This window comes from Gekko japonicus, unplaced genomic scaffold (genome assembly GCF_001447785.1).
Source record: "Gekko japonicus isolate JY-2015 unplaced genomic scaffold, Gekko_japonicus_V1.1 scaffold29, whole genome shotgun sequence".
Lineage (NCBI taxonomy): Eukaryota > Metazoa > Chordata > Lepidosauria > Squamata > Gekkonidae > Gekko > Gekko japonicus.
Window position 1 is genome coordinate 2305268 of NW_015172003.1, and position 25030 is coordinate 2330297.

The 25030-nt window shown below is 41.1% G+C and overlaps 2 protein-coding genes and 1 long non-coding RNA gene across 8 annotated transcripts in view; 2 read left to right on the forward strand and 1 right to left on the reverse strand.

The window, feature by feature from the left end:
• The window catches only part of SLK (STE20 like kinase), a 75858-nt gene extending 66867 nt beyond the window's left edge, over positions 1-8991 (forward strand). For all 3 annotated transcript variants that reach the window (XM_015420131.1, XM_015420132.1, XM_015420133.1), the window contains 5 exons: positions 1548-1672; positions 2243-2431; positions 2884-3009; positions 5555-5668; positions 7269-8991. In XM_015420131.1, the coding sequence (XP_015275617.1) occupies positions 1548-1672; positions 2243-2431; positions 2884-3009; positions 5555-5668; positions 7269-7415 (701 nt within the window). In that variant the 3' untranslated portion in view covers positions 7416-8991. The remainder of the gene's footprint in view (positions 1-1547; positions 1673-2242; positions 2432-2883; positions 3010-5554; positions 5669-7268) is intronic.
• A 4264-nt stretch (positions 8992-13255) lies between these two features.
• Positions 13256-21980, forward strand: LOC107117935. The gene is made up of 3 exons (XR_001482752.1): positions 13256-13266; positions 16530-16532; positions 21902-21980. It is a non-coding gene; the product is annotated as an uncharacterized LOC107117935 (long non-coding RNA).
• Positions 21981-23369: 1389 nt separating this feature from the next.
• COL17A1 (collagen, type XVII, alpha 1) overlaps positions 23370-25030 on the reverse strand; it is a 95452-nt gene continuing 93791 nt past the window's right edge. For all 4 annotated transcript variants that reach the window (XM_015420124.1, XM_015420127.1, XM_015420126.1 and 1 more), the window contains 2 exons: positions 24350-24421; positions 23370-23445 (listed from right to left, as the gene is read on the reverse strand). In XM_015420124.1, coding sequence (XP_015275610.1) covers positions 23399-23445; positions 24350-24421 — 119 coding nt within the window. In that variant the 3' untranslated portion in view covers positions 23370-23398. The remainder of the gene's footprint in view (positions 23446-24349; positions 24422-25030) is intronic.

The following is a 25030-nucleotide window of genomic DNA, read 5'->3' on the forward strand; positions in this document are numbered from 1 at the left end:
ACACTGGATCTCACCACTTCCTTCATTTTAACCTCTAATAGCTTTCCATAGACATTTTTTATAATTTGTTTTCTCTGCTCAATCCAAATTTTGTCTATTTCTGTATGTTTATCATAGAATCCTTGCTTTTTGTCTTCCTTATATCTTGCTTGTACCTGAAAGACTTGTAACCAGGGGTCTTGTTGTAGAAAAAGAGCTGCCAGAGCTCATTAGCATAACTCATTAGCATAACTTATTTGCATATGCCACGCCCCCTGACATCACCGGAAGTGACAGAAGGCCACACCCCCTGAATATTCAGGGGTCTTGTTGTAGAAAAAGAGCTGCCGGAGCTCATTAGCATAACTCATTAGCATAACTTATTTGCATATGCCACGCCCCCTGACATCACCGGAAGTGACAGAAGGCCACACCCCCTGACATCACCGGAAGTGTGTCAGAAGGCCCGGCTACTTACCCTCCTGCTTCATCCTCATTCCCAAACGGAATGAGGATCGAAGCAGAGGGCGGGGTAAAGAAGGGGGCGGGGCTTCACCACGTGACCGCCCCGCCCCCTAGAGGTTCTCTTCCGGAGCTCCGTACCTGAGAGCTCCCCCCCGACTAGAGCCCTGCTTGTAACCATGAAAGTTCCACGTTATTATCTTTCAAACCTTCAATAGACTTAAGTTCGTTTCTACTATCTAGCAAATCATCATAACAAATTGTTTTTTCATACTCATACAAACTGGGCAACACAAAAGCTTCAATGGGGGACACCCATCTTGGGACCTTGACATAAAATTGTTGCTTAATGTCTCTCCATACCTTAACTAATATTGCCCTTATATAGTGTTTTTCGAAACTTTTCCTCCCTTTATCGTACCAGATTGTAGCGTGCCAACCCATCGGGAGGTCATGTCCCTCCAACTTCAGTAGCCTGCTATCGCTAATGTTGCCCAGTCCTGTATCCATAACATTGATGCTGCTTTGTAGTATAGGTGCCATTCCAGTAAACCCAACCCTCCTTTCTCTTTTCTTTCTTGTAATATTTTCAGTTTAAATCTGGGCTTCCGAGATTGCCAAATAAAGGTAGAAACTAATTTCCCTAAATCTTTGAAAAATTTTGAGTTTTTAATAACCGGTAGCATCTGAAACAAAAACATAACTCTGGGCAAGATAGACATCTTAATTGTTGCCACCCTGCCTAATAGAGATATTTGAAAAAAAGCAGGAAATCCTGTTAAGACTGTACTTGAATTTTATTATATGAGTGTATAATGGCATACAAAATCCATTACATTTTATGCAAATGAATCCAGTTGTGTCTAATTTTTGTCACTGTGATGGAGGAAAAGCCATGAGCAAATTATTGCTTCACCCAGGTTAGCCCCTCATTTAATAATACCTCATGTGTCTCTTCAGGGGAATGTTTTGGCATTACTTCACTTGAAAATTTGAGATTATGTAGGCATGAATGAAATATACACTACTTCATTTAACTTAAATTTGAACTCTCCATTTAAAAGCATTTCTGAAGAGGTCCTTAAGAAACTTTTCATTCCCTTTAGCCCGTGAAGCTGCAATATGGGAGCTTGAAGAGAGACACTTGCAAGAAAAGCACCAACTGCTCAAACAGCAACTGAAAGATCAGTATTTTATGCAGAGACACCAGCTGCTTAAACGTCATGAAAAAGTTAGTGTGATCCCTGTTTCCCAGGGCTTTAGCTTGGGGAAAACCTTGCTTTAACATCCTTCCTTTTGCCTGTTTTCCATTCTCATAATGTAAATAATACTTTGAAATGTTTTATGTTGAGACTCATAATGTTAAAAAGGCTTCTTAGATTCATCAATATGGAAGTACAAGTTGACAACCTTGGAGTTGCATCTTACTCTGCTTATGTTATAAACAAATGAGAACTGTAAACAACTGTGATAGCTGAACAGGGAGCAACAGATGTTAAAAGACCACATTCCATGACTGTGCGTCTACTTTCCATGGCTGGTGTCAAGTGAATATTCCATCACCCCTTTCTTTTTGTTCTTATCCTTATATTCATATACCATGGCAGAATTGTGGTCACTACTAAATACATGAATTGATGAAAGCTGATATGGCTTAAAATTTTATAATTCTGAAGATGACATAATGATTTCTATGAAATATTTTAATGTGAGTTAGGTAAAGTTTAGATTGATACTTTATTGAATCAGAGTCCTAAATGCTGAATAAACACCTTTCTCTTTAAATAAACTTTTTCTAAAGGAAACAGAACAAATGCAAAGATATAATCAGAGGCTTATCGAGGAGCTAAAAAACAAGCAAACCCAGGAAAAAGTCAGACTGCCCAAAATCCAACGCAGCGAAGCAAAAACTAGAATGGCAATGTTCAAAAAAAGTCTAAGAATTAACTCATCAAGCACTCCAGAACAGGATCGTGAGAAGATTAAGCAGGTGACAACTAACAGAAAATGATTTTAGATAGATAGAACTGAAGCTACTTGAACAGCATTGAGCTTCCCACCAAGATCTTTATTTGTGCAGTTCTGAGAACTTGTGTACTCTTCTAAATCAGTTTCATGACTTCAGGTGTTTGCAAGACGTGCTTGCAGCTGTTTGCATGACGTTCTCAACTATGAAACTGCTTAATCTGTTGGGTCATTAGAAATGCTTTAGAGCCAAATGTCATCGCTTATGTTGTTTGCAGATCAAATAGCTCAGGAAAGATTAAATTTGATACATGTACCCGAAATGAATAGGAAGCGCTTCTGCATGTAACATTTAGCAGCCTATTCCTGTTCATTTGACTGATATTAGTAATTTTTCCCATTAGTTAAATGTCTCATTACATGTGTTTGTGAGCACCTATACAGCTTTTAACTTATATTCTCCTGATTTTTTAAAAGTTTGCTATTCAAGAAGAAAAGAGGCATAAAAATGAAAGACTGGCTCAGCATCAGAAGCATGAAAATCAGATGCGAGACCTCCAACTGCAGTGTGAAGCCAACATTAGAGAATTGCACCAGCTACAGGTAAAACATAGTGTGTGTCTGAAAGAAACATTGGTAATCCAGATTTGCCTTTTAAGGCATTAGATTACAGGCCTATTTTGCATGTGGTATGTTTTGTATGGAATTCTACTATGTACAGATTCTTTGTATAGTTGAGACACTGAGCATACTGACATGTAGTACAGTTAGAAAAGGAGAGGCTCATCCTTTATGTGCAGGTTAGATGATGTTCTGAACTCAGTGTCATTCCTGTACTGCATATTGCATTTGTCATAAACCTAGGTAATGGTAACTAGTCCTCCACAAAGGTCTGCAGATGATGTGGATTTCCTTTTATGAAGTTGATTGTGCTTGATAGCTGAAATCAGCCATTATTTCATCAGTAAACTACTCAATTTTGTCTGCAATAGCAATAGTTTTGTAAAAATGGAAGTTATACCTGTGGTGCTCCTCCCCAGCAGTTATCAACAGACCTCAAACACTTCCACACCAACCCAGTGGGAGGTTGGGCTGAAGCCCCTGACAGGCAGAGCACTTTGGACTAATATTAACAAAACCAGGAGTCAAGTTACTCTTGCTCCTAGACCACAGTAGGCTGCCACCAGGCTTGCTTCGTCGAGGAATGCAAAGCGCAAGCCAATACATTAAACAGAAATCCAAACCCTCTTGCGAGAGTCAAGCGTTCCACACACACAATGTTGGTAGGGCCAAAACGGCAACTAGAAAAAAGCCTTCTGCAAACCCCAGACAGAAACACACCAAATAGGTATGTAACTAAAAAGTTTTATTCATGGTGCAAAGCAATACCAACATACTATGTGAACAGAAAATTTAAAAAGGTTTTTAATATCTCTAACTAAATTACCTTGGTTATTACAGCACCAGTTATCCAAAGCAATTCTTGAAGCACAACAAAAGACAGCTTACAGCAGTTCAAAAGGCAGACCACGATAGTCTCCGTCCATCTGACAGAGTTCCAGGGTTTCCCAAATGGAATAAGAATAGCACCCTAGAGCATAACCAGCTAAGGGTCTTAAGTTAGACAAAGAAGATAGGGAAAGCCTTCATTTTTAACCACTTCTGGGGAACACCTGCCAATAGGCACTAATTACCAATTAGACCTAGCAACCAGGTTCACCGGATTCCCAATACCAGTCAGGGAGTTTGACATGTAAATAAAGTATTTGACATATGTAATTGAAAGCTAAACTAATTGACATTCACATGCTCAGCCCGTTGCAGGGGAACCCCAATCAGTTTCAGCTGTCCAAGGCCATTCCTACTAAGTTAAAATTTAAAAAACAAACAAACCAGTCTTTGTGGTGTCAGTGCTAGGCAACAAAAGCGAATGGTCTACAGGTGGCCTTATCTGTGCTTCTGAAAGCTTCTGAAAGCACTGGGCTTCTGCAAGGAACTAAACACAAAATAAACAGCTAAAACATAAAATGACCCCAGTTATTACCATACCGAAAGGTGTTAATGCCATTACTGTGCCCCTTCTAAACAGCCTTGTGTGAGGAGGAAATTAGTAGAGTTGTACTATACCTGCCTAGCCAGCTAAATGGGTGATGGTTTGAGCAAGCAAGCTCCATCTGAAATTCTGGCCACTTCGAGAGCATCATTGTTTTATGCTGGCTACTTGGAGGTAAAACTTTGGAGAGAAAATAGCTTGGGAAGTATGGATGGGTTGGAATGCCTGAATCCACATTTGTACCACTGAGGCAGTAATTCTATTCTGAGTTAAGTACACAAGAGTACATTGAACTCAATGGGTTTAAGCACACCTAATTGCTTAGGATTTGGCTGCACTACTTTGTTCAGTTGAAAGCTTGGGTCACATTTCATTTCATTTTTGTTCCTTGCTGTCCTATGCATGTCTTTGTTTTGTTTTTATGTTTGTGCTAACCTCCCTCTAAGATGTTGTGCTTGAGAGTGTGTGTTTGGTTATGAATGCTGAGTTTATGTGCCTGATACAGTTAGCAGAAACAAGGCTGAAATAACTCAAGCCAAAACTGTAAAATAGTAGTATATAGCTTCTGCTGGAAGAAATTAACTGATAGACTAGAAGGGTGCAGAACTGAATCTTGGCTATACATTTACTACTTGAAAATAAGGCTCCCATAATGGACTGTGGTTGTAAAGCAGGCATTATGTAACTTCTGCCAAGACTGTTGACACGCAAACTGGTCCTTTTTTAAAGGGAAGAGTTTGAAAAATAAAAAAAGAGTCTATATTTTTCCCCATGCAGCAGAATGGGCAAAAGCTGCCTGTCTTTATGTACTAATCAATTCTTAGACATGCTCATAGTTTGACTAGCATTAGCACCCTTGTAAAGGGTGCAAAACCATCTTTTTATATTTTTAGTAGCATATTTACAGAATGCAAGCTGTAGTTGCTGCTGCAGGCCTCAGCTCAATAGAGAACAATACTAGGATGGTATGTAAGAATTATCTTTGCCTCAGACTAAGCTAATTAAAGAATTAGGTCAACATATGCTGCTATACAAGTGGTTAATTATCTAATCTGATTTAGTTTTGCTAAAGGATTATTTGTATCTCAATTTCAGAATGAAAAATGCCATCTACTGGTTGAACACGAGACTCAAAAACTAAAAGAGTTGGATGAAGAACACAGCCAAGAATTAAAAGAATGGCGAGAGAAACTGAGACCCAGGAAAAAGGTAATGTCCGTATCAGTATTTAGAAGCTAATACAATGAAGGGGAAGTAGAAACCCAAGCGGAATGATGCATCCCTGAATTGGTGAAGAGTCATTCCCATATTTCCTTCTAATTTTTCACCTTCTAAACTACTCATTGTAGTTGAATTATAACACGATACCAAGTATCTCCTAGTCCAGCCATAAACTGAGATACAGTGTAGAACTCCACTGGTTACTTCAGAACTTCTCATGAACATAGCAATGGCAGCCATAACAAATTTAGAATTATTTTGCTGGTGTATATCCAAGTAATTTTTTTTTTAAAAACACCATTTTTTTTTAAAATGCATTTTTTACATAAAATAACATTAGCAAAAGCTAATATTTTGACTTATGGGACTTAAGTCATCATAGATGTCCTCTTTGTGTAAAGCCCCACTATTATGATTCCCATTCACTATTATGATTCCCGTTCAGTCCCAGCAGGCAACTAATTTTTACTGACACTGTACAAGTGAACAAGGCCTTGAGGTAGCAGCATTTTGGGCTCCACTCAGTAACTCATTCTACCATGAACTAGGGTTGCCAACCCCCCCCCCCCGGTTTGCCAGGGGTCCCCCATTTTGGGGGGGTTCTACCCACTGCCGGCCAGATGGCCAGTGGCCAGATGCCCAGCACCCACAGCCACCCCTCTCTCTCCCTTTAAGTGTGTGGAACCCGTGTTTCCTCCCAAGGCCGATCTCCGCTTGAGATCAGGCTCGTAGGGAAATGCCAGTTTTGTGCATTTAAAAGGGAAACGCAGCTGCTCTTAAAGGGGAAACGCCGGCTGCTGCTCTTAAAGGGGAAACACCGGCTCCTTTAAGTGCAGGCAACCGCCGTTTCTGGAGATTCGGCGCGCGGGCAGGGGGGGGGCGGCAGACGTCCCCAACGTGATGTCATCACGTTGGGGATGCCCCGCCCTCTCCAGGAACACCCCCCCAAAGTCCCCTGCTGGGGGTGGAAGATGGCCTTAGCAACCCTACCATGAACTGAGACCCAAATAAAGGACTCTGTGAGGTCTTTATAAATGTGTGAATAGCAGCACAGGGTTTCTCTTAGGAACCCCCGCTTTAATATTCACCTTTGGCTTTGCTAGTACACAGGAGGAACAACTGAGGTATATTATAAGGGCTCTGCAAAAGCCTCCTCTCTTACAACTCATACTTCAGGAGGTGGGTTTAAGGACTTTAACTCTGTGTCTCTGCTTAAGAGAAAATGACTGTGGCTCATAATAATGTATGTGGGTGGCAGTCGTGGGAACTGAAGGCTGTACCACAGGCCAGAATGAAAGCCTTTGGAGGTTGGATTTGACTTTGGGCTGCAGTTATCTAACTCTGCTATTGAGGATGATACCTTAGAAATGGCTGTGGACATTTCCCAAATTAAATGGTACCTTCCCTGTTTCTCTCTTGCAGTCTTGCCCATAGAATTATAAGAACTTTCTGGAGACTATTTCAAATTACTTATCATCAGAAATGTTTCCTGTAGATTATCTTTTATGCCTTGCCTTTTGCAAATTAGGACAAAAGCTAGAACAATTTCCATCGTATCAATTTTAATTGCTTTATATCTTGTCATCAGACATTAGAAGAAGAATTTGCTCGGAAGCTTCAAGAACAGGAGGTTTTCTTTAAAATGTCTGGAGAATCTGAGTGCCTTAATCCATCAACACAAAGCCGGATTTCTAAATTCTATCCAATCCCTAGCCTGCACTCCACTGGATCATGAATCTGGGAATCTCTGCAGGGTTTTGGCTTTCTTTCTTCTGTGATATTTTCAGTTTCCATCTTCAGCTTCTGAAATTATGAACTCTGCATCCAAGGACCTCTGTGGAAGCTTATCCATTTTCAATGGAGATAGTTGATGATGTAATCTTTTTCTTGTTTATTTTTATGCTGGGAGACTATCTAACATAAAAGCACAGATGTTGGTCTTGAATTCTGTACGGGATCTTTCCTGTAGTTTAAGAATAGATAGCCTTTTGAAAAATAGTCTCAAAAATGTGGTATCCAACTATGTTGGTGTTGAAAAATCATCCTAAATTATTAGTGATAATCTGTAATACCCCAACAATAAATGAATATAAAGGATTTTTAGGCTAGCATACTACTGTTAATTTTAATGAGGTCTTCATTATGCCCATTACTTTGTGTATGAATTGGTTGCCTCATTACATTCAGTGCCTGAAACCCTTAAACATTTAGGGGTGGTTGTTTTTTTTGCAAGAGGATCATCTTTATTATTACAAAAACCCATTTTAGTGTTCAGTGTATCTGGTAGAGAAATGCTTATTTCCACTACTGTCAAATCCTTATCCTATCATATTTTGTACCTAAATATGTAAAAACGAATTCTGTCAATATTAAAAGGCACAGTTTATTTTTTTCCTATTTCAGGTTACTGGTTATCTGCAAACTGAAATGAAACAGCAGAATTGGTTTCTCAAGATATAGTGTGCATAATTTGCCCATTCCTGATCCTAGATTATAGAATGTGGACTGAGCTAGTTGGTAAAATTCTCTCCTAATGAAATCTAGAAGTTCAACGCTCTAGAGCAGAAGATTATCAAAAATTCTTAAATCATTGCTAACATCTCTGGTAGCAAGGGGTGGCTTTGTTTCAAAATATTAGTTGATTTATAGATGGATTTAAGTTAAACAGACACATAGCTTAGTCTGATTCATTGTTTTGCTCTGATATTCATTGTTGTACTATAACTTATTTGTTGTCGGGGTGGGATGGAAATATTTATCACACTGTTGACAGGGGATGTAACTGCATTTGACAAAACTGCAGCCTTTGAGGTATCTGGTTTGAGTCATATCAAATACAGTATTGTAAACTGTGTTTTTGGTATGCCGACTTTGTAATATAAATGTTGGTTGCTTCTTATCCTTTGAGGCCTAATCTTTTAGCAGATATCTTATGATGATGATATGTAAGTTTTCACATTTTGTGATCTCCATTAAATGCAAGAATAGTTGTTTTCTTTAAGATTTTTTGTATTATGTCAGTAACATTCCTGCATGTGAAGGAAATGGATTATGAAATTAAGTGATCTTTTTATCAGGTTTAGCCCAAGGGCAGGGATACAAAACTCAAGTACTGAACGTCATATTGTCAGGTCAGGTTAATGGTGATAGTATAGTAAGTATAGTTTTGTTTTGTTTTTTGAACATGCATGTTTTAAGTTGCATTTTGTTCTTCCTAAATTATAGCTTACTTAAAAATACTATTTAGCTAGCCTTAATATGTTGCATTTTATTTTATCAATACATATTGTGTAGCAGTTGCAAATTCACAATACTCATCACTAGAAATTTTGCATTTTGCTGTATACAATGTTCTGAAATTCGTTTATCTCAAATAGCTTAGATAGGATAAAAAAGTATTCAAAGTCTTTTACTTTTTTGAAACCTCACCTTTATAAAGTAACTAGTATTGATTATAACATTAAATACTGTTGTCTGTCTAACCAACAGATAATCTGTTTACAAATCGCAAGTTCATTGATTCATTTGGGACATTCTGTATACAGATTTTCTCTTGTAAACTTTCCTGTTCTTTCAGAAAGATTGCTGGTCTGAAGGTTTTATATCCTCAGTGCTACTATTCTGTGGGAATTCAGCACATCTGTCATATCACCCAATAAAATAAATGTCAGAATGGAAAGCATCTCCCCCCCCCAGGTTGGTTATCTGCTGTGGTGTGCCTTTCAGTCAAAGATGCCCTGTACTGTGCATAGACAGCTTTCTTTGAAGACTTTGTCTCAACACAGTCCAAATTTCATGACACATAAAAATAGAATAAGATGACTGTCAGATGATAGGCTTGTCTGTCTCCCTGTCCCCAATTCATGTATCTTCCCCCAACTCCCACTGATTGATGGAGAACAGTGTTTTAAGCAAAATCAGACTATTTGAAAATCAAGAACAAAAAAAAATTCATGGACTAATTTCAGCTGCTACCAACTGTAAAATTGAAGTGTTTATCAGTGCTCTGTGAAGGTTGTTCCCATGTAGTCATGTTCACAGTATGAGTATTCCCCTGACAAAGAATAAATTGATGGTTTCCAGTAAAATTAACATACATAATTCATCTTGCCGACATCAACATATCCAAGGTTACTGCAGGGTTAGCCATATGTTCATAGTTCAGTGGCTGCCGTTCTTCAGTCTGAATTGACCCATGTAGCTCCGGTGTAGTTCTCTTGGGTAGGTTTGTATAGCTTTAGCACTTGAATCTTTGAGAATTTAGACATGAGTAAATTCAGTAATAAAAAGCTGTGCTGGCAGGCAGTGTACCTTGTTGTGAATAGTGCTACCAGGATTGTGCCTTTTGTTACATCACACTATGAATGGCTTCACAGATAATTTTACAAAGCATAGTACTGCTCCTATTCAGTTATTCCTTTTTCCAGACCAATGCTACTGCTATAAACTACACAAAAACTCCTTAATCTGAGCTCAGCTTTATTTGTATCAAAAGGGCAAAACTGTCCCTCAATTGCTGTTTGACTTTTGATATTAGTAGCTCTGATTGAGCCTCTGAATAGTTTTCAGTTCAGTTCCGATCACTTTAAAATCAGTGAAGAATATGTCAAAGTACTCCTACATTTAGAAGAAATTGGCCTCAGTGATTTAAACACACATCCCAAAATATGTTCCCCCTTCTGCTCTATGGAAAGTGTCACTTTAATGTTCTGTACTTTTAAAAAGTGGAACTTGGTTTCTTTCATCTCTATACAGAAATGCATTAAAGTTGCAGTAAGCAGAATTTTAGTTCAGTGCTGTGCTTGCAGCCTTTGATGTAGTGGGAAGTGTGTTTTTGTTTTTTTAAGCTGAGGAAGCAGTATCCTTCCGCCACCTGACTTTCAGCAAGCTTTGAAATTTAATTTCCAAGTATCATCATATCTGTTCATTTCTCACAAAGGCTTGCTACATTTGGGGGGAATAAGAATTGGCTTCCCTTTCCTGTCTTGCTGGAATGCATATCTTGCTTCCTGTAACTCTGTTATCAGAAGAAAGTGCCTGCATTTATAAGCAAATGTATGGTAACATGCAGTTTCTATGTCACATAAAATGGGTCCAAGTTCAGTGTAATCAGTCTGTAATGGACTTAAGTACTTACTACTTTTCTGATGAAGAAACCTTAATGTAATATATTTCTCATTTACCCTACCACCCCTGAACTCAGAGAGAAAATGACAAGTTCAGTCTTTGAGTATTACTGAATACACGTGATATGTTCTGTACTTTAGAGTAGGGGGTAAAACAGGCCCTCCAGCCTCCTTTTCTGTATCAAGGGCATTTGAATTTACCCATCTACTTTAGTTTCTGTGGCTTGGCACCACCAGAGGCTTGTAAAAAGACATCCGTTTAGTGCTTCTGGAAACTAAGCTCTTTGTCTCTTTAAAGATTGCTCCTCAGATAAAGAACTACAGGGTGGGTTTTTTTACCACATGCCTTGTCCCTTGGTTATAAAACACCAATTAAACACCCATTTCATGAAAAAGTAAAATTAATTTAATTTATAATTAAATCTGTTGATTATAGAAAGGAAAATTGACTGCTGAGCAAAAGATAAGAAACACACTCCTCTTTTTCTAGTTCTAAGCTTCTCTACTATAAATTAAGCAGGATATAATGAACCAGTTACAATTTTCAGTTTCCTCTTTTTGGGGCTGCTTCAGTCCAGGTAATGTTCTTGAACCCAAGTTTCTTTTCTTGGGCTGGATAACAATTTTCCAAGATGAATGACATCCTCAGTGAAGGAAACCCTGCCTTCTTGTCCCTCTGACCTCCACCCTATCTGTCTGATAGAAAATTCTAGACTCTTCTTGGATCCCAAAGATTTCTTGAAGTTAATTGCCTTCACTGGGGTCTTGACACCATAGGAATAAATTATTCTGCTCTGAACTACTCACTGGTGGTGTTGTTTTTTTGCTCCCCAATGGGGAATTTTTATTGCATTTTTATTAAAACTACAAACTATAACAGAAATAAGGAAGGGGACTACATTTAAGGGGATAAAGAAAAGATACCCACTACTGACTAAAAACCCAAGAGAGGAGATCTTCTAATCAGCTTAAATACACATCTAGTCTTAATCATATTAATCTCATTACAAACTGAGTCACATAGTCTGTTAACTTTTCCCACATCTTAAATTTAACTGATATCAGGAAATACCCCAAAGCATCTCAATTCAAAATTTTTCAAAGGCACAATTCAGAGTCCTTCAGCCTTCACTTCTTCTTGTCCAGTCTCTTCCACAACTTATAAGGACTTTTAAGAGCTGCTGCCCCTTTCTCAGACAGAGAATCCTCTCCGGAAGAACCCGAGTCCAGCTCGCCACTGGACTTGCTGTCCCCTTCTTTTTCTTCCTCCTCTGGCCCTCCCAGCTGGACTCTTAAAAATTATCTCGCTTTCAGAACAGAGTCAATCTTTTCTTTTTTATCCTTAATTTTAAAGGTGACGCCTTCTGGAATTTGCCATCTATATCCAATTGAATTTGTTTGAAGAAAAAGAAGAAGATCTTTATATTTCTTTCTCCGCTGTCTTATTTCAAATGGAATAGCCTTCAGTACTCTGATAACACTCTCCCCAGCTCTCAGGGGTGCTCCAGATACTGCTTTCAGGATTGCATCCCTTACATGCCTCTTTGAGAATCTTACGACAATTTCCCCAGGCAGATTATTTTTATCTATGTATCCTGAATAAAACCTATAGGCCACATCCATTTCACTTAGCAAAAATTCCGCCTTCATCTCAGTCACTGGGGCCAGTATTTCACTCGTCATTTCCTTCAGATTCTCTCCTTTAGTCTCTGGCATGTCCTGAAAGTGAAGGATCATATTAGCCCTCTTTGAGATTATTCATTTGGTCCAGCAGGTGGCGCATGGAGTCTGCCAAAGTCTTTGCTGGCTCATTTACTCCTTCCGGTTTTGGGCTCTCAGTTACTTCCGATTTCAGATGTTTCTCTTTCTCTGTCCTCTTCCCCGCCATCTTTTTCTCTTTGTTTACTTTCGCAAACTTTTTGAAAGTCTCTGAATATGCTCCTTAACGCTCGCACAAGTCCTTATCAGTTTTAACCTTTTATGTTTCCGCTCCCCCCCTCAATCGCTCTAAAGTCTATGTGTTTGGGAGGCGTCCCTCCCCCGCTCGCCTTATCTTCTGTTCCGTGGGGTGGGGAACTTCTTTTCTTTTTAATCAATGCTTAACGACTCACATTCATAATCGGTCCACAGACCTCGTTTACACTCCATTTCACGCTCGATCTCCTGCGCTTGCCCCAGTCAGCGTCACTTAGTCCATTCGGTCTCTCAGCACGAAGAACCATCAGAGCGGAGAGGTGCCTCAATTCTCCGGCATTACGCCATCGAAGAGGCAACCTCTCAAAAGCTCCATGGCCAGGGTCCAACCGGGTCCCTGGGGGAGTAGTGAGCCTGCACACCTCCTCCTTCGGCTGGAGCCCAGCTTCACCCCTGGGAGGTCCAGGAGGTGAGTCTGCTAGCGTGCCGCCATCAACCAGAAGTCCAACTACTCACTTTTTACCTGTCAATTGCTGGCTTGGTAAGGTTTTGTCCAGATAGGACAGCTTTGCTAAACAGCCACTGACCATTTTGAACATTAAAAATTAAACTCAAAAAAACTCTTTCCCCCAAATCTATGGCTGTTTCACAAGTTTTCCATGGAGTGTGGTGTCACTTCATCAGTGGGGTAAATAGTACAAATAATATACCATCCAACTTGTTTGTTGCTCTCTCCTAATCAATTCTACACATTTTCTCATCATTTTTGGAAGTAGTGCATGGTTCTTAGTCTATGTCATATTTTATGGATGAATATGGTTAGTTGTCACAACTCCTGATCCAGGCCTTGCTCTTTGTATTTTATACCACTTTACAATAGCAAGTCCCTCAGGCTGGTAAGTTGTGAACCACCTCACCATCACACATTCCTTTTATTATTACCGGAAAGTCTACTGTCAACTTTAGGAGTATGGGGCAAAGTGGATTTCTGTTATTAGGGTTTCTTCTCTTACACACAGGATTCCTTAATCCTGAACCAGAGGGCTCACAAGATGTAAACCAGGACCCCTTTTTCCTGGATCCTGTTGTGAGTTATATGAGTTGAGGAGAACATGGGAGTAAAACGTAGCAGAAACAGAAGTTCGATGTCTGATAGATGACACAGTTACCAGAGTTGGGAGATGCTGTTTTAAACTTATTGGTTACAATGTCAGTGCTTTCAGCATCTCAGATTTAGAAACAGTAACCAGACAAGTCTTAATACTTCAGTGTTTTCATAAAGGAACAGCATCCAAACCCTGCCTGTCTAAATAGTGTAACAAAAGTCCCTGCTGTTCTTCTTGACTGTTCAAGATATGCCTTATACCTCCTCCAGAACCAAACTCCTCCTTTTCAATTGGTTACTGGCTGTTAATCTGCCTCTGGTTTGTTTTTCGTTTTTCTCCAGTATTCCATTCAGCTTTTTGTATCTGAATGGTCCAAGCAGAATGGGGTGGGGAGAGAGTGGAATCTTCTGTCCATCAGTCATATTCATGGTGCTCTAAGGTCTAAGGTGATTTTAACTACCCACACATTGATTGGGTCAATATGTGTTCTAGTCAAGAAAAAGAGATTGAGTTTCTAGACACTCTAAATGACTGTGCTATGGAGCAGATGGTCATGGAACCTACCAGGGGAGAGGCGATCCTTGATTTGGTCCTAAGTAACACTCAAGACCTAGTGACAGATGTAAAAGTGATTGCACCGCTTGGGAACAGTGATCATAATGTTGTTGAGTTCAACATTTGTATAAATAGGGAATTGGCCAAAAAGACTGACACAAACACTTTTAACTTTAAAGGGGTAACTTCTCTGATATGAGGGGCCTTGTGGGGAGGAAACTGAAAGGAAACGTAGAAAGGGTCAAAACCATTGGGGAAGCTTGGAAACTATTTAAAACTACGATCCTAGAAGCTCAAAAAAAAAATATTCCGCAGGATAGGAAAGGCACAAACAGGTATAGGATGTTAACCTGTTAACCTGCATGGTTAACAAACAAAGTAATGGAAGCTGTAAAAGGTAAAAGATTCCTTTAAGCAGTGGAAAGCTAGTCACAGTGAGGCTGATAAAATGGAACACAGGCTATGGCAAATAAAATGCAAGTCTGTAGTAAGGCAGGCAAAAAGGGAATATGAGGAACATATAGCAAAAAACGTAAAAACCAACAATAAAACTTGCTTCAAATACATTAGAAACAGGAAACCAGCCAGGGAGGCAGTGGGGCCCTTGGACGACCAAGGGGTAAAAGGAGTATTGAAGGATGATAGGGAAATGGCTGAGAAGCTAAATGCATTTTTTGCCTCCGTCTTCACTGTGGAAGATGAGAAGTGCTTGCCCACTCCAGAACCACTGATTTCAGGAGGGGTGTTGAAAGACCTGAGTCAGATTGAGGTGACAAGAGAGGAGGTCCTAAAACTGATAGACAACTTAAAAACTGAAAAATCACCAGGCCCAGATGGCATACATCCGAGAGTTCTGAAAGAACTCAAATGTGAACTTGTAGATCTCCTGACAAAGATATGTAATCTTTCCTTAAAATCTGCCTCCATTCCTGAGGATTGGAAGGTAGCTAATGTCACTCCCATCTTTAAAAAGGGTTCCAGAGGAGATCCGGGAAATTACAGGCCAGTCAGTCTGACGTCGATACCGGGTAAATTGGTGGAAACCATTATTAAGGAAAGAATTAGTAGGCACATAGATGAACAAAACCTATTGAGGCAGACTCAGCACGGTTTCTGTAAGGGAAGATCTTGTCTCACTAACCTGTTAGTGTTCTTTGAGGGGGTGAACAAACATGTGGACAAGGGGGATCCAATAGATATTATTTACCTTGACTTCCAGAAAGCTTTTGATAAAGTTCCTCATCAAAGGCTCCTAAGTAAGCTCAAAAATCATGGGATAGAAGGACAAGTCCTTTTATGGATCAAAAACTGGCTAGTTCATAGAAAACAGAGAGTGAGTGTAGGTGGGCAATTTTCTCAGTGGAGGGTGGTAAGCAGTGGGGTACCGCAGGGATCAGTACTTGGTCCACTGCTTTTTAACTTGTTCATTAATGATTTGGAGATGGGAGTAAGCAGTGAAGTGGCTAAATTTGCGGATGATACAAAGTTGTTCAGGGTGGTGAAAACCAGTGAGGATTGTGAGGCACTCCAAAGGGATCTGTCAATTTTGGGCGAGTGGGCGTCAACATGGCAAATGGGGTTCAATGTGGCCAAGTGCAAGGTGATGCACATTGGAGCCAAAAATCCTAACTATAAATACACGTTGATGGGGTCTGAACTGGCAGAGACAGATCAAGAGAGAGATCTTGGAGTTGTAGTAGATAACTCACTGAAAATGTTGAGACAGTGTGTGACTGCAATAAAAAAGGCCAATGCTATGCTGGGGATTATTAGGAAGGGTATTGAAAACATATCGGCCAATATCATAATTCCCCTATATAAATCAATGGTGCAACCTCATTTGGAATACTGTGTGCAGTTCTGGTCACCACACCTTAAAAAGGATATTACAGCTTTGGAAAAAGTGCAGAAAAGGGCAACTCGAATGATAAAAGGGTTGGAACACTTTCCCTATGGGGAAAGGTTAAAGTGCTTAGGGCTCTTTAGCTTGGAGAAATGACGACTGAGGGGAGACATGATTGAGGTTTATAAGATTATGCATGGGATAGAGCAGGTAGAGAAAGAGGTACTTTTCTCCCTTTCTCACAATACAAGAACTCGTGGGCACTCAATGAAATTGCTGAGCGGTCGGGTTAGAACGGATAAAAGGAAGTACTTCTTCACACAAAATGTTCTAACTTTTGACTGCTGAAGAGATGTTGTATGTGTACTAGGATGCCCCCGTCCACTTCCCTCCCTCAAAGTCAAGATTTTCCCTCCGTTTTTCTTTTCCTTTACTGACTGAACCGCCCTAGTAATGTATTTTCTTCTTTGCTGAAGAGCTCTGGCTGTCCCACCTTGTCACCGTATGATATTTTGCCTGTTGACTCAGCCCAGGAACCTGAGGGAAGGATCAGGAGCTCACTTTAACTTAAACAACTTAAACAGCACTCGATGCATCTTGAAATTTGAAAATAACATTTAACCTAGAGGGGAAAGGTCAGGTGAAATCAGGGGTTGAAATTTCTGAGGTAAAACCGCTATATGCACAGACTTTAGTTCTTATGTCAGGCTAATGAGAGTTTCATAAATTTTTCAGTGACTTAAATCTATGTTGAGAGGCTTTTGTTCCAGTGTTTTCCCCAAGCACTCTAGTGCACTTTCTTTGACTACTATCTAACTTTTGGTTTCCAGAAGGCTGGTACACTCTTTTCAGTACTCAAACTCAGTACTCAAACCCCTTGTCTTGAAACAGCAGTACTTGTCTTGAGTTTTTAACTGACTTGTAAGGTTTCTACAAGCAGTTTCTAACCACACCAGACCAGGGATCTCTGTACTCTTCAGAGCTAACTCCCTGTTTGACTGGGTAGGGAATTTTCTTCTCTGTCTAGAAGATTTATCCCCTTTCCTTGGCCTGAATGGGAGTGTTTGCCTATTTCCCAGACTTCCTTGCCAGCTTTCCCCCAGTTCTCCTGTTTGTGTTAAACTGCTCTCAGATAAGGCTGAAATCGGACTCAGTCCTCCTCAGCATCCAGTTCAGAAGTCTTTCTCTGCTCAGCTGATGCTAACCAATCAGATGTCTTGGAACAGCCTGTCACTCAAGGCTCTCTGGCTCTTTGAAGAATCAGCCCTTCACAGTCCTTTACCTGTTTGTACAGCACATCTGAGCTTCTTAAAAGTGCAGTCTATCACTTGTACATACAGTAGATATGCACTGGATTTGCTTCATTCTGTGAGAGTGAATGTACTGTTTCTTCATTGCAGCCCACTGTTTCATGAAAAGTTAGTTCCTAAGCTCCTCTGTTGTAGCCATTTCTGCACAGATGGAAGTATAAATCCATTCTTATTCTCCTCCTCCTCCTCTCCCCCACTCTTCAGAGATCTTTCCCTTCCTTGAAATCCCCCATCTCTCCCTTTCTTGCCTCCATTCTTTCCCATCCACTAGACAGCCTATCTCTGTTTTCTCCCCATCTTCAGGTTTCCTCCCTCCCCTACCCCTGGCACCCTATACCCAGGAAAACTATGGCCCAGTTGCATGGTGCCTCCCTCCCCTACCCCTGGCACCGTGTACCCGGGAAAACTATGGCCCAGTTGCATGGTGCCAGTTGTCAGGGCTGGCCCAATTGCACTGTGGAAACCTGCAAGGTCTTGTGAAGGACAGCCCATTTTCCCTTGTCTCAGCTTCCCTATACTATATCCTTTCTTCTTTCCCTCCACCTGACAACCCCTATATCCTCAATCTTCTCTGCTTCCTTCTCTCCTTCCCACTCACCTGCCAACCTTGTATCTATCCCTCCATCTTCAGCTATTTTTATTATTATTTACTCCATTTATGGCCCACCTTTCTCCTCAATAGGGAATCAAAGCACTTTATTTCATACTCCTCCACTTTATCCTCACAAACACCCTACAAGCAAGAGCAGGCTAGGAGTGAAAAACCCTGTGAAAGGGTCCTGACCCCAGATAGGGCAGCGGAAGGGGCAGCCTTCCTCTGCCAATCTGTCAGGTGCTGCTTTCCTCACATCAGGCAGACCAGGCACAACTTCATCTCCTACTGGCTGGGCACTACCTCTTTCATGTTGGCTGGGCCAGCCGGATATCTTCCCCACCTCATGGGACTCAGGTGGCATAAGCCGGGCACCACCCTTTGCCTCACCGAAGTCTCGGGTGCCACCCTGTGCCTCTTCTTATGCCTGGCCTGGCCACCACCCTCTGCCTTGTCTTGAGCCAAGCTGGGAGCCCATCAGGCCCCTAGCCACAGTGGGGCATCTCAGGGCCACAGCCCCTTAACCGACAGCCATGCCCCACAAAACGGAATCGCCAAAGTTAAAATAATTCTTTCAAGTCTAAATGTAGCCACGCTGCATCAAGTCCTGCCTATGCCTCCTCCTCTAGCATGCTGATCTGATGCCATCTTTTCCAGCCGGCTGGTATGCCTGCCTTCTCCTGAATCAGGTCAGCCTCAATGGAAGGAGAGGGGGCCCCAATCCTCAAGGCTCTCAGCTCTGCCCCTGTCCTGTCAAGTCTGCTGCCTAGGGGAGCTCCATGGTTTGCCTCGCCTCCTCCCTGAGAAGGGAGCTCCAGTGTTGCCTCATGGGGGAGGGCTCCCCTAGCAATGATCTGGAGCTCTGGGTGCACCACAGCCAGCCCTCACCTTCGTCGATACCCCCAGAAGGTCTGATGGATGAAAGCCTTCCACAAGGCAGCTGGACAGAGTTCCCCATCCAGCTCCTGTGTCAGAGGAAGGAGTTCCCTGCCCCTGGGCCGGGCTGGCTGGGACTGACGCGCTGGGCTGGTAGGCTGGCTGTGAAGCATCCCTGGGGGGAGGGGGCTTGAAAGGGGCCCTCAGACTAGAGTAATCTCCTGCTTGAAAGAAATACCAGTGAGAGCTTTGGCAGAAGACAGGTATGTGCACTTGATCTCCAGAGCAGGGACATGTCTTTTTTAATTTTTATTTTGTGACATCATGCCCCACCAGTCTCTCCAGTTGTTGTTGTTCAGTCGCACAGTCGAGTCCGACTCTTCGTGACCCCATGTACCACATTACACCAGGCCCTCCTGTCTTCCATCATCCTCCAGAGTTTGCTTAATTTCATGTTTGTTGCATCAATAACACTGCCTAAGCATCTCATCCTTTGCCATCCCCCTTTTTTACCTTCAATCTTTCCCAGCATCAGGGTCTTCTTCAGTGAGTAGTCCTCATTTGGTGGCCAAAGTATTTCAGCTTCAGTATCTGGCCTTCCAGGGTTGATTTCTTTTAGGATTGACTGATTTGATCTCCTTGCAGTCCAAGGGACTCTCAAGAGTCTTCTCCAGCACCAAAGTTCAAAAGAATCTGTTCTTCAGTGCTTGGCCTTCCTTATGGTCCAACTCTCACAGCCATACATGACTACTGGGAATACCATCTCATTGACTATACAGACTTTTGTTGGCAGGGTGATGTCTCTACTTTTTATTATGCCATCTAGGTTTGCCATAGCTTTCCTCCCAAGGAGCAGGCATCTTTTAATTTCATGGCTGCAGTCACTGTCTGCAGTGATCTTGGATCCCAGGAACGTGAAGTCTGTCACTGCTTCCATTACTTCCCCTTCTATTTGCCCAGGCGTGATGGGACCAGATGCCATGATCTTAGTTTTTTTGATGTTGAGTTTCAAGCCAGCTTTTGCACTCTCTTCTTTCACCCTTAGCAAGAGGCTCTTGAGGTCCTCTTCACTTTCTGCCATTAGAGTGGTATCATCTACATATCTGAGGTTGTTGATATTTTTCCCAGCAATATTCAGTGCCCCCCCCCCAAAATTTTTTTTTCCTGGCTACGGGCCTGGAGCCTGTTTGTCTAGCTTTGTACAGACCAAGTCAGGCGCCATCACCTTCTACATCTTGCCCCTTGTATGGGGCTCTAGTGGGCTGGATGCCACTTCTCCCACCTTGTGTGGGGCTTGGTTGGGTTGGGCTCAGCCCTCTGTCTGGTCCAGGTGTGATAGCTGCTGTTGAACATTACTAAGCAGTCAGACATAGGTGAGTCATGGTAGTCATGTGGGATCAAGTTGGGATGAGTCCTCCTTCAAAGGCCAAAACAGTCCTGAAAAGGACCTTTCCCTCCCCTTGTCCTCATGACGGACCCGAAGCCTGTTGGCCACTGAGGGCATCCATTTTAAAGCTACAGGTGCTCCTTATATCATTTTTGGGGTTTATAATACCCCCTTCTAAGATTACATATTTTTCTGCAAACCTGGGGTGCTGTTAAAGTTTGTCAAAAGATCTGAGCCTTTACAGGTCCAGTCTCGAGATTTAAGTATTCTCAGATTTGGCCAACTCAGCTATTAGAATACAGATGATGATGATGTCACCAAGGATGATAGAATTACTGTTTAGTAATTTCTCATATATGTTACTGAAAGCAGTAGGAAAAGAGGAAGACCTAATATGAGATGGACTGACTCAATAAAGGAAGTCTTGGCCATCAGCTTGCTTGACCTGAGCAAGGCTGTCAACGACAGGACATTTGGGGGGTCACTAATTCATAGGATTGCCATGTCAGACTAGACAGCTGTGGCTCACTGGAAAAGCTTCTGCTTTACATGCAGAGGTCCCAGGTTCAATCCCTGGCATCTCCAGTTAAAAAGGACCAGGCAGGAGGTGATGGGAAAAACCTCCACCTGAGACCCTGGAGAACCACTGCCAGTCTGAGTAGACGATCCTGACCTTAATGGACGGATGGTCTGATCCAGTATAAAGCAGCTTCATGTGTGTTCACATAACATATTGCTGAACACTGGACAAAGGATTGGTTTAGTTATAGATGCTCCCATTACTCAAAGAAACACCATGAAACATCGCAACACAAAGGAAATATTGGAGGGGAAGGATAGCCTGATGAGTTTGGAGGTGTGAAACTTGGATTTAATTTTTAAGCTTCTGCCAATCACCTCTTCACATACTTCATAAGGCGATTGTGTGATATGGATGCATCTTAACCCTTGGGAGATAGGATAAGGAAAAAATGCACCTTTAAAAAGAATAAGTTTTTATTTTTTAAAAAAAGCAAATGTCTCTTTAACATTTACAGAGTTTGAATGCACAGCAAGCTCCTTGTATATTGAATTTTGTGTTCTCATAAACAAGAAAATGTCAGTTGCAAGATATTCATCATATCCTATTTGTATTCATTAGAACTGTTGCTTGAATTAAATAGGAACCTTTTTTCCATGGATCATCATGACAATAGCCACAAGCCAGAGTAGCTCTTTAATGGCACTCAAGGCTTTGCATGCATCCACTGAGCCACTTAGGGTTTTTGTTTTGTTTTGTTTTGTACATTAGCAAAGGGACCACACTAGTGCCATATTAAATACAACTTTGATACTCCCCTGAGTATCAGAAGTAGTTTGTGATGTATTAGTAGAGTGTGTGGAGAAATACATGACTAAAGCCCCACAGAGACTATGGAGTTAGCCTGCAACCCAAAAAACTACTGCAGCGAAGTAGTATACTTAGCCAGCTATCTGTATGGGAGAAAATTCAAGATAGTATTTGATGGCTAGGTTGATGGCTAGGTTGCCAAGCTGTCCAAATGAGCTATCCACGTTATTTCTGTAATGTCCTTTTCCCATTAGCTAATGTCAAGTTATTTAGCCTTAGTAACAAAATACTAAATCTTAAAGCACCATTGAAAATAAGGCTGAATTAGAAGAAGCCATGGTTTCTAAGTGTATCAGTTTGACAACTTTCAGGCACATATCAGTGATTCAGGATTTTAACACTTTCATCAAAGTAAAATTTTGTGAGTTTCACAGGTTCCATTCATTAACAGTTGAAAACTATAAAGAGAGTCTTTTTCAGAATTGGCTTTGTAAAAGAAACACTTTAGTTATCTGCATATTGCTGTGCTTTTAGTATGGCCTAAGTTAGGAAGATTATCAGCATGTCATTATGACGGATTTGTCAAAAGCAATTGGCCATACTTGACCACCACCCAATTGCTGCCATGTTGCATGCATATTATGTGGCTGTGGAAACTACAGCATGCAAATTTGCTTATGTGAAAATGTGCCTTAATTGCCTTTTTGGAAACTTCAAGACAATAGCCCAGACCTGTAGCCTATATTCCCCTAAGTGCATATCAGTTCTTGTTAATAGAAGTGGCATATGCCCATCAAAGACAGACAGCACTTTAGAAAGTGAGTGCATATCTGTAAACAAGCAAAAGAGGGCAGAGTTGTCCCAGATAAAACTGCTAGCTTTGTCAAGGAGTGACTGAACTCAGTATGAGAGGGTAAGCCATGTACCCAGTGCTTACTGGTTCACAGCACATATGACTGTGCCTGCTTGCCCCTGCCACCATTCATGTCTATCATAATACTTAGTGTCTAGTTGCCACTAAAGAAAGTCAAACCTTTAATTGGAAAGCTGTATAGTAAAATGGATTTTTAAAAACTTAATGCAATAGAAAGCACCACAGCAAACGTTGTTTTTAAACTAGATTCTATGGGAAAGTGCTTAAATCCTGACAAGCCCCAAGGTCCTTCACATTTTTGCACATTTGCCTTAAAGGGGGAATTGGTTAGGCTCCTTATTGCCATGTATTGGTTAGGCTCCTTATTGCCATGTATCTTTCTTTAAATCTAGATCCTTGGTCATTTTGGATATACATTGTACACATTCCAGCTCATCAAGGCAATTTATGCAAACTATACATCTGATTTTTAGTTTCTTTCTGAAGAATTCTCATTCTAATTTTCATTTGGAGAAATTAGGTGTGGTTGTATCCGAAAGGCTAAATTGCTCAGGCTTAGATACTGGTTGTACTTAGACCCAGTTCTAAACCATCACAAATCTACAGGCATTAACAAAGAAATTCCCCCCCCCCTTTCCAGATTTTAGACATCAGTGAAATAAAACCATTAATATCATCCTTCAAATGCTAGGTCTTAGAGGAAAATTGATGACTGGAAGCCTCTGGAAACTAAGGCTTTGTCTCCACTGGGAGGGAAAAAATAAACCATGAACAATTTAGGAAGTCTGTATGTTAAGCCACATTCTTAGACCCCAATGCTTCTCCTTTTCCTTCGTCCATATGCATGTTCACCTAAGAAAAAGAGGAGATGAAGGGTTATTTTATTAAAACTCAACAAGATGAAAAACTAGCATTGCCAGAAATTAGTGGTATACTGCATTTTTTGTAAAGAAATGGAAAACCTATGTATGCCATTGGTATGGTTCAAATTGAGAAATGTACATGAACAAAGCTGACAGATCCTTGCTCTTGTGGGCCCCACCCCTTGTGTGCTGCAGTCTAATTAGACTTGGATGCTTTCCCCCCAAAAAAACCCATAGTTTATTGTTGTTGCTGCACCAAATGGTATGATTTGCATTCTTCCCTACAAACTAGAGTGTGGAATCTTGGATCGTAAAGAAAAGAGCAAAGCATAGTTTATGGTTTGGACATAACTCTAAACTACTGTTTGACTTCTAATTTGATTGTTAGTCTGTGGGAGAAGGTGAAGAAGCATTCGATCCTGAGAATCCCTCAGGCGTAGCCAAATTATGTCCAAACAATCTCATTTACTCATGTGAAAACCGGCATATTTCCTAGGTAGAAGCAACATGCATGCAGGAATTTTATACCATGTAACGCATCCTGTACTCTGGCCTAAAGAATGTGACTGAGTGTGTTGCTTTTTATACTTTGTCTTAATTATTGTCTTGAAAAAGGGGAAAGGAATAATTTCCTCAAGGCTAACAATACAGAAGGGCATATTGGAGACATGGACCAGTTCTCCACAAGCAGCTGTGCCACCCTCGCTCTTCTGTTTGCCCGGGTCACATTGGTCAATTTCACACTATTCGCTGCGCAGCTGCATTTTGACCCGCATCTCCCCCCAATTTCCTCCGCATCTTCTCGATCTCAAAAATGTTGATGTTGGGTGTGTACTATGCTTCTGTGTCTTAAACTATATAAAGCATTCATCTAATTTGGAAATGATAAATACCTTTCTCGCCTTTTTCACCCTTTGGTCCCCTTGGGCCTTGGTGGCCTGGTGGCCCCATTGGTCCAATGTCACCTGCAAAAGCAAAGAAGATAATTTTATCATGACTGCCTAGCCAGGAGTAGCACAGCTGCCTGAAGAACATGCCTTTGTCCAGCAAAGGGAGGGAGTAAGGTTGGTCCAAACGATTTTTCCATCTCAAACACCTTCTTGTCGTGATTTTAAAAAAAGCAGTGTGCCCCAGGACTCCATGCGAAGGTTGGGAGCAATTCTTGAATTACACACTACTTATTGGTACTCCTAAGCATATCGTCATCCCAATTAATAGCTTGAGGAGTTTGAGCCAGCTGGACCAGCCCCAGGAGGATGTGTGTATATATAAAAACAGGGCAGCAAGATCTTTGCATGTTATCAGTCTATGAGAATGCAGTTTTACTAATTTCTTTAATAGATTAAACCCCAGCCTCCACTTTATGGTATGTCATCTCAAGACAGTTTTCAAAAGTGACATTAGTGATTTTTTAAAAATCTAGATTCATAAATTACAAAACATACTGAGTAGAATGAGTGTTTGGTTTAAATTGGCTTGCTTCTGCATTTAATCTTTCACAAATAACACATTAAACCTGCATGCTGTAAAAATGGCCAGAGCCTAGGAATTAAAACAAGTTCTGTCAATGAGCT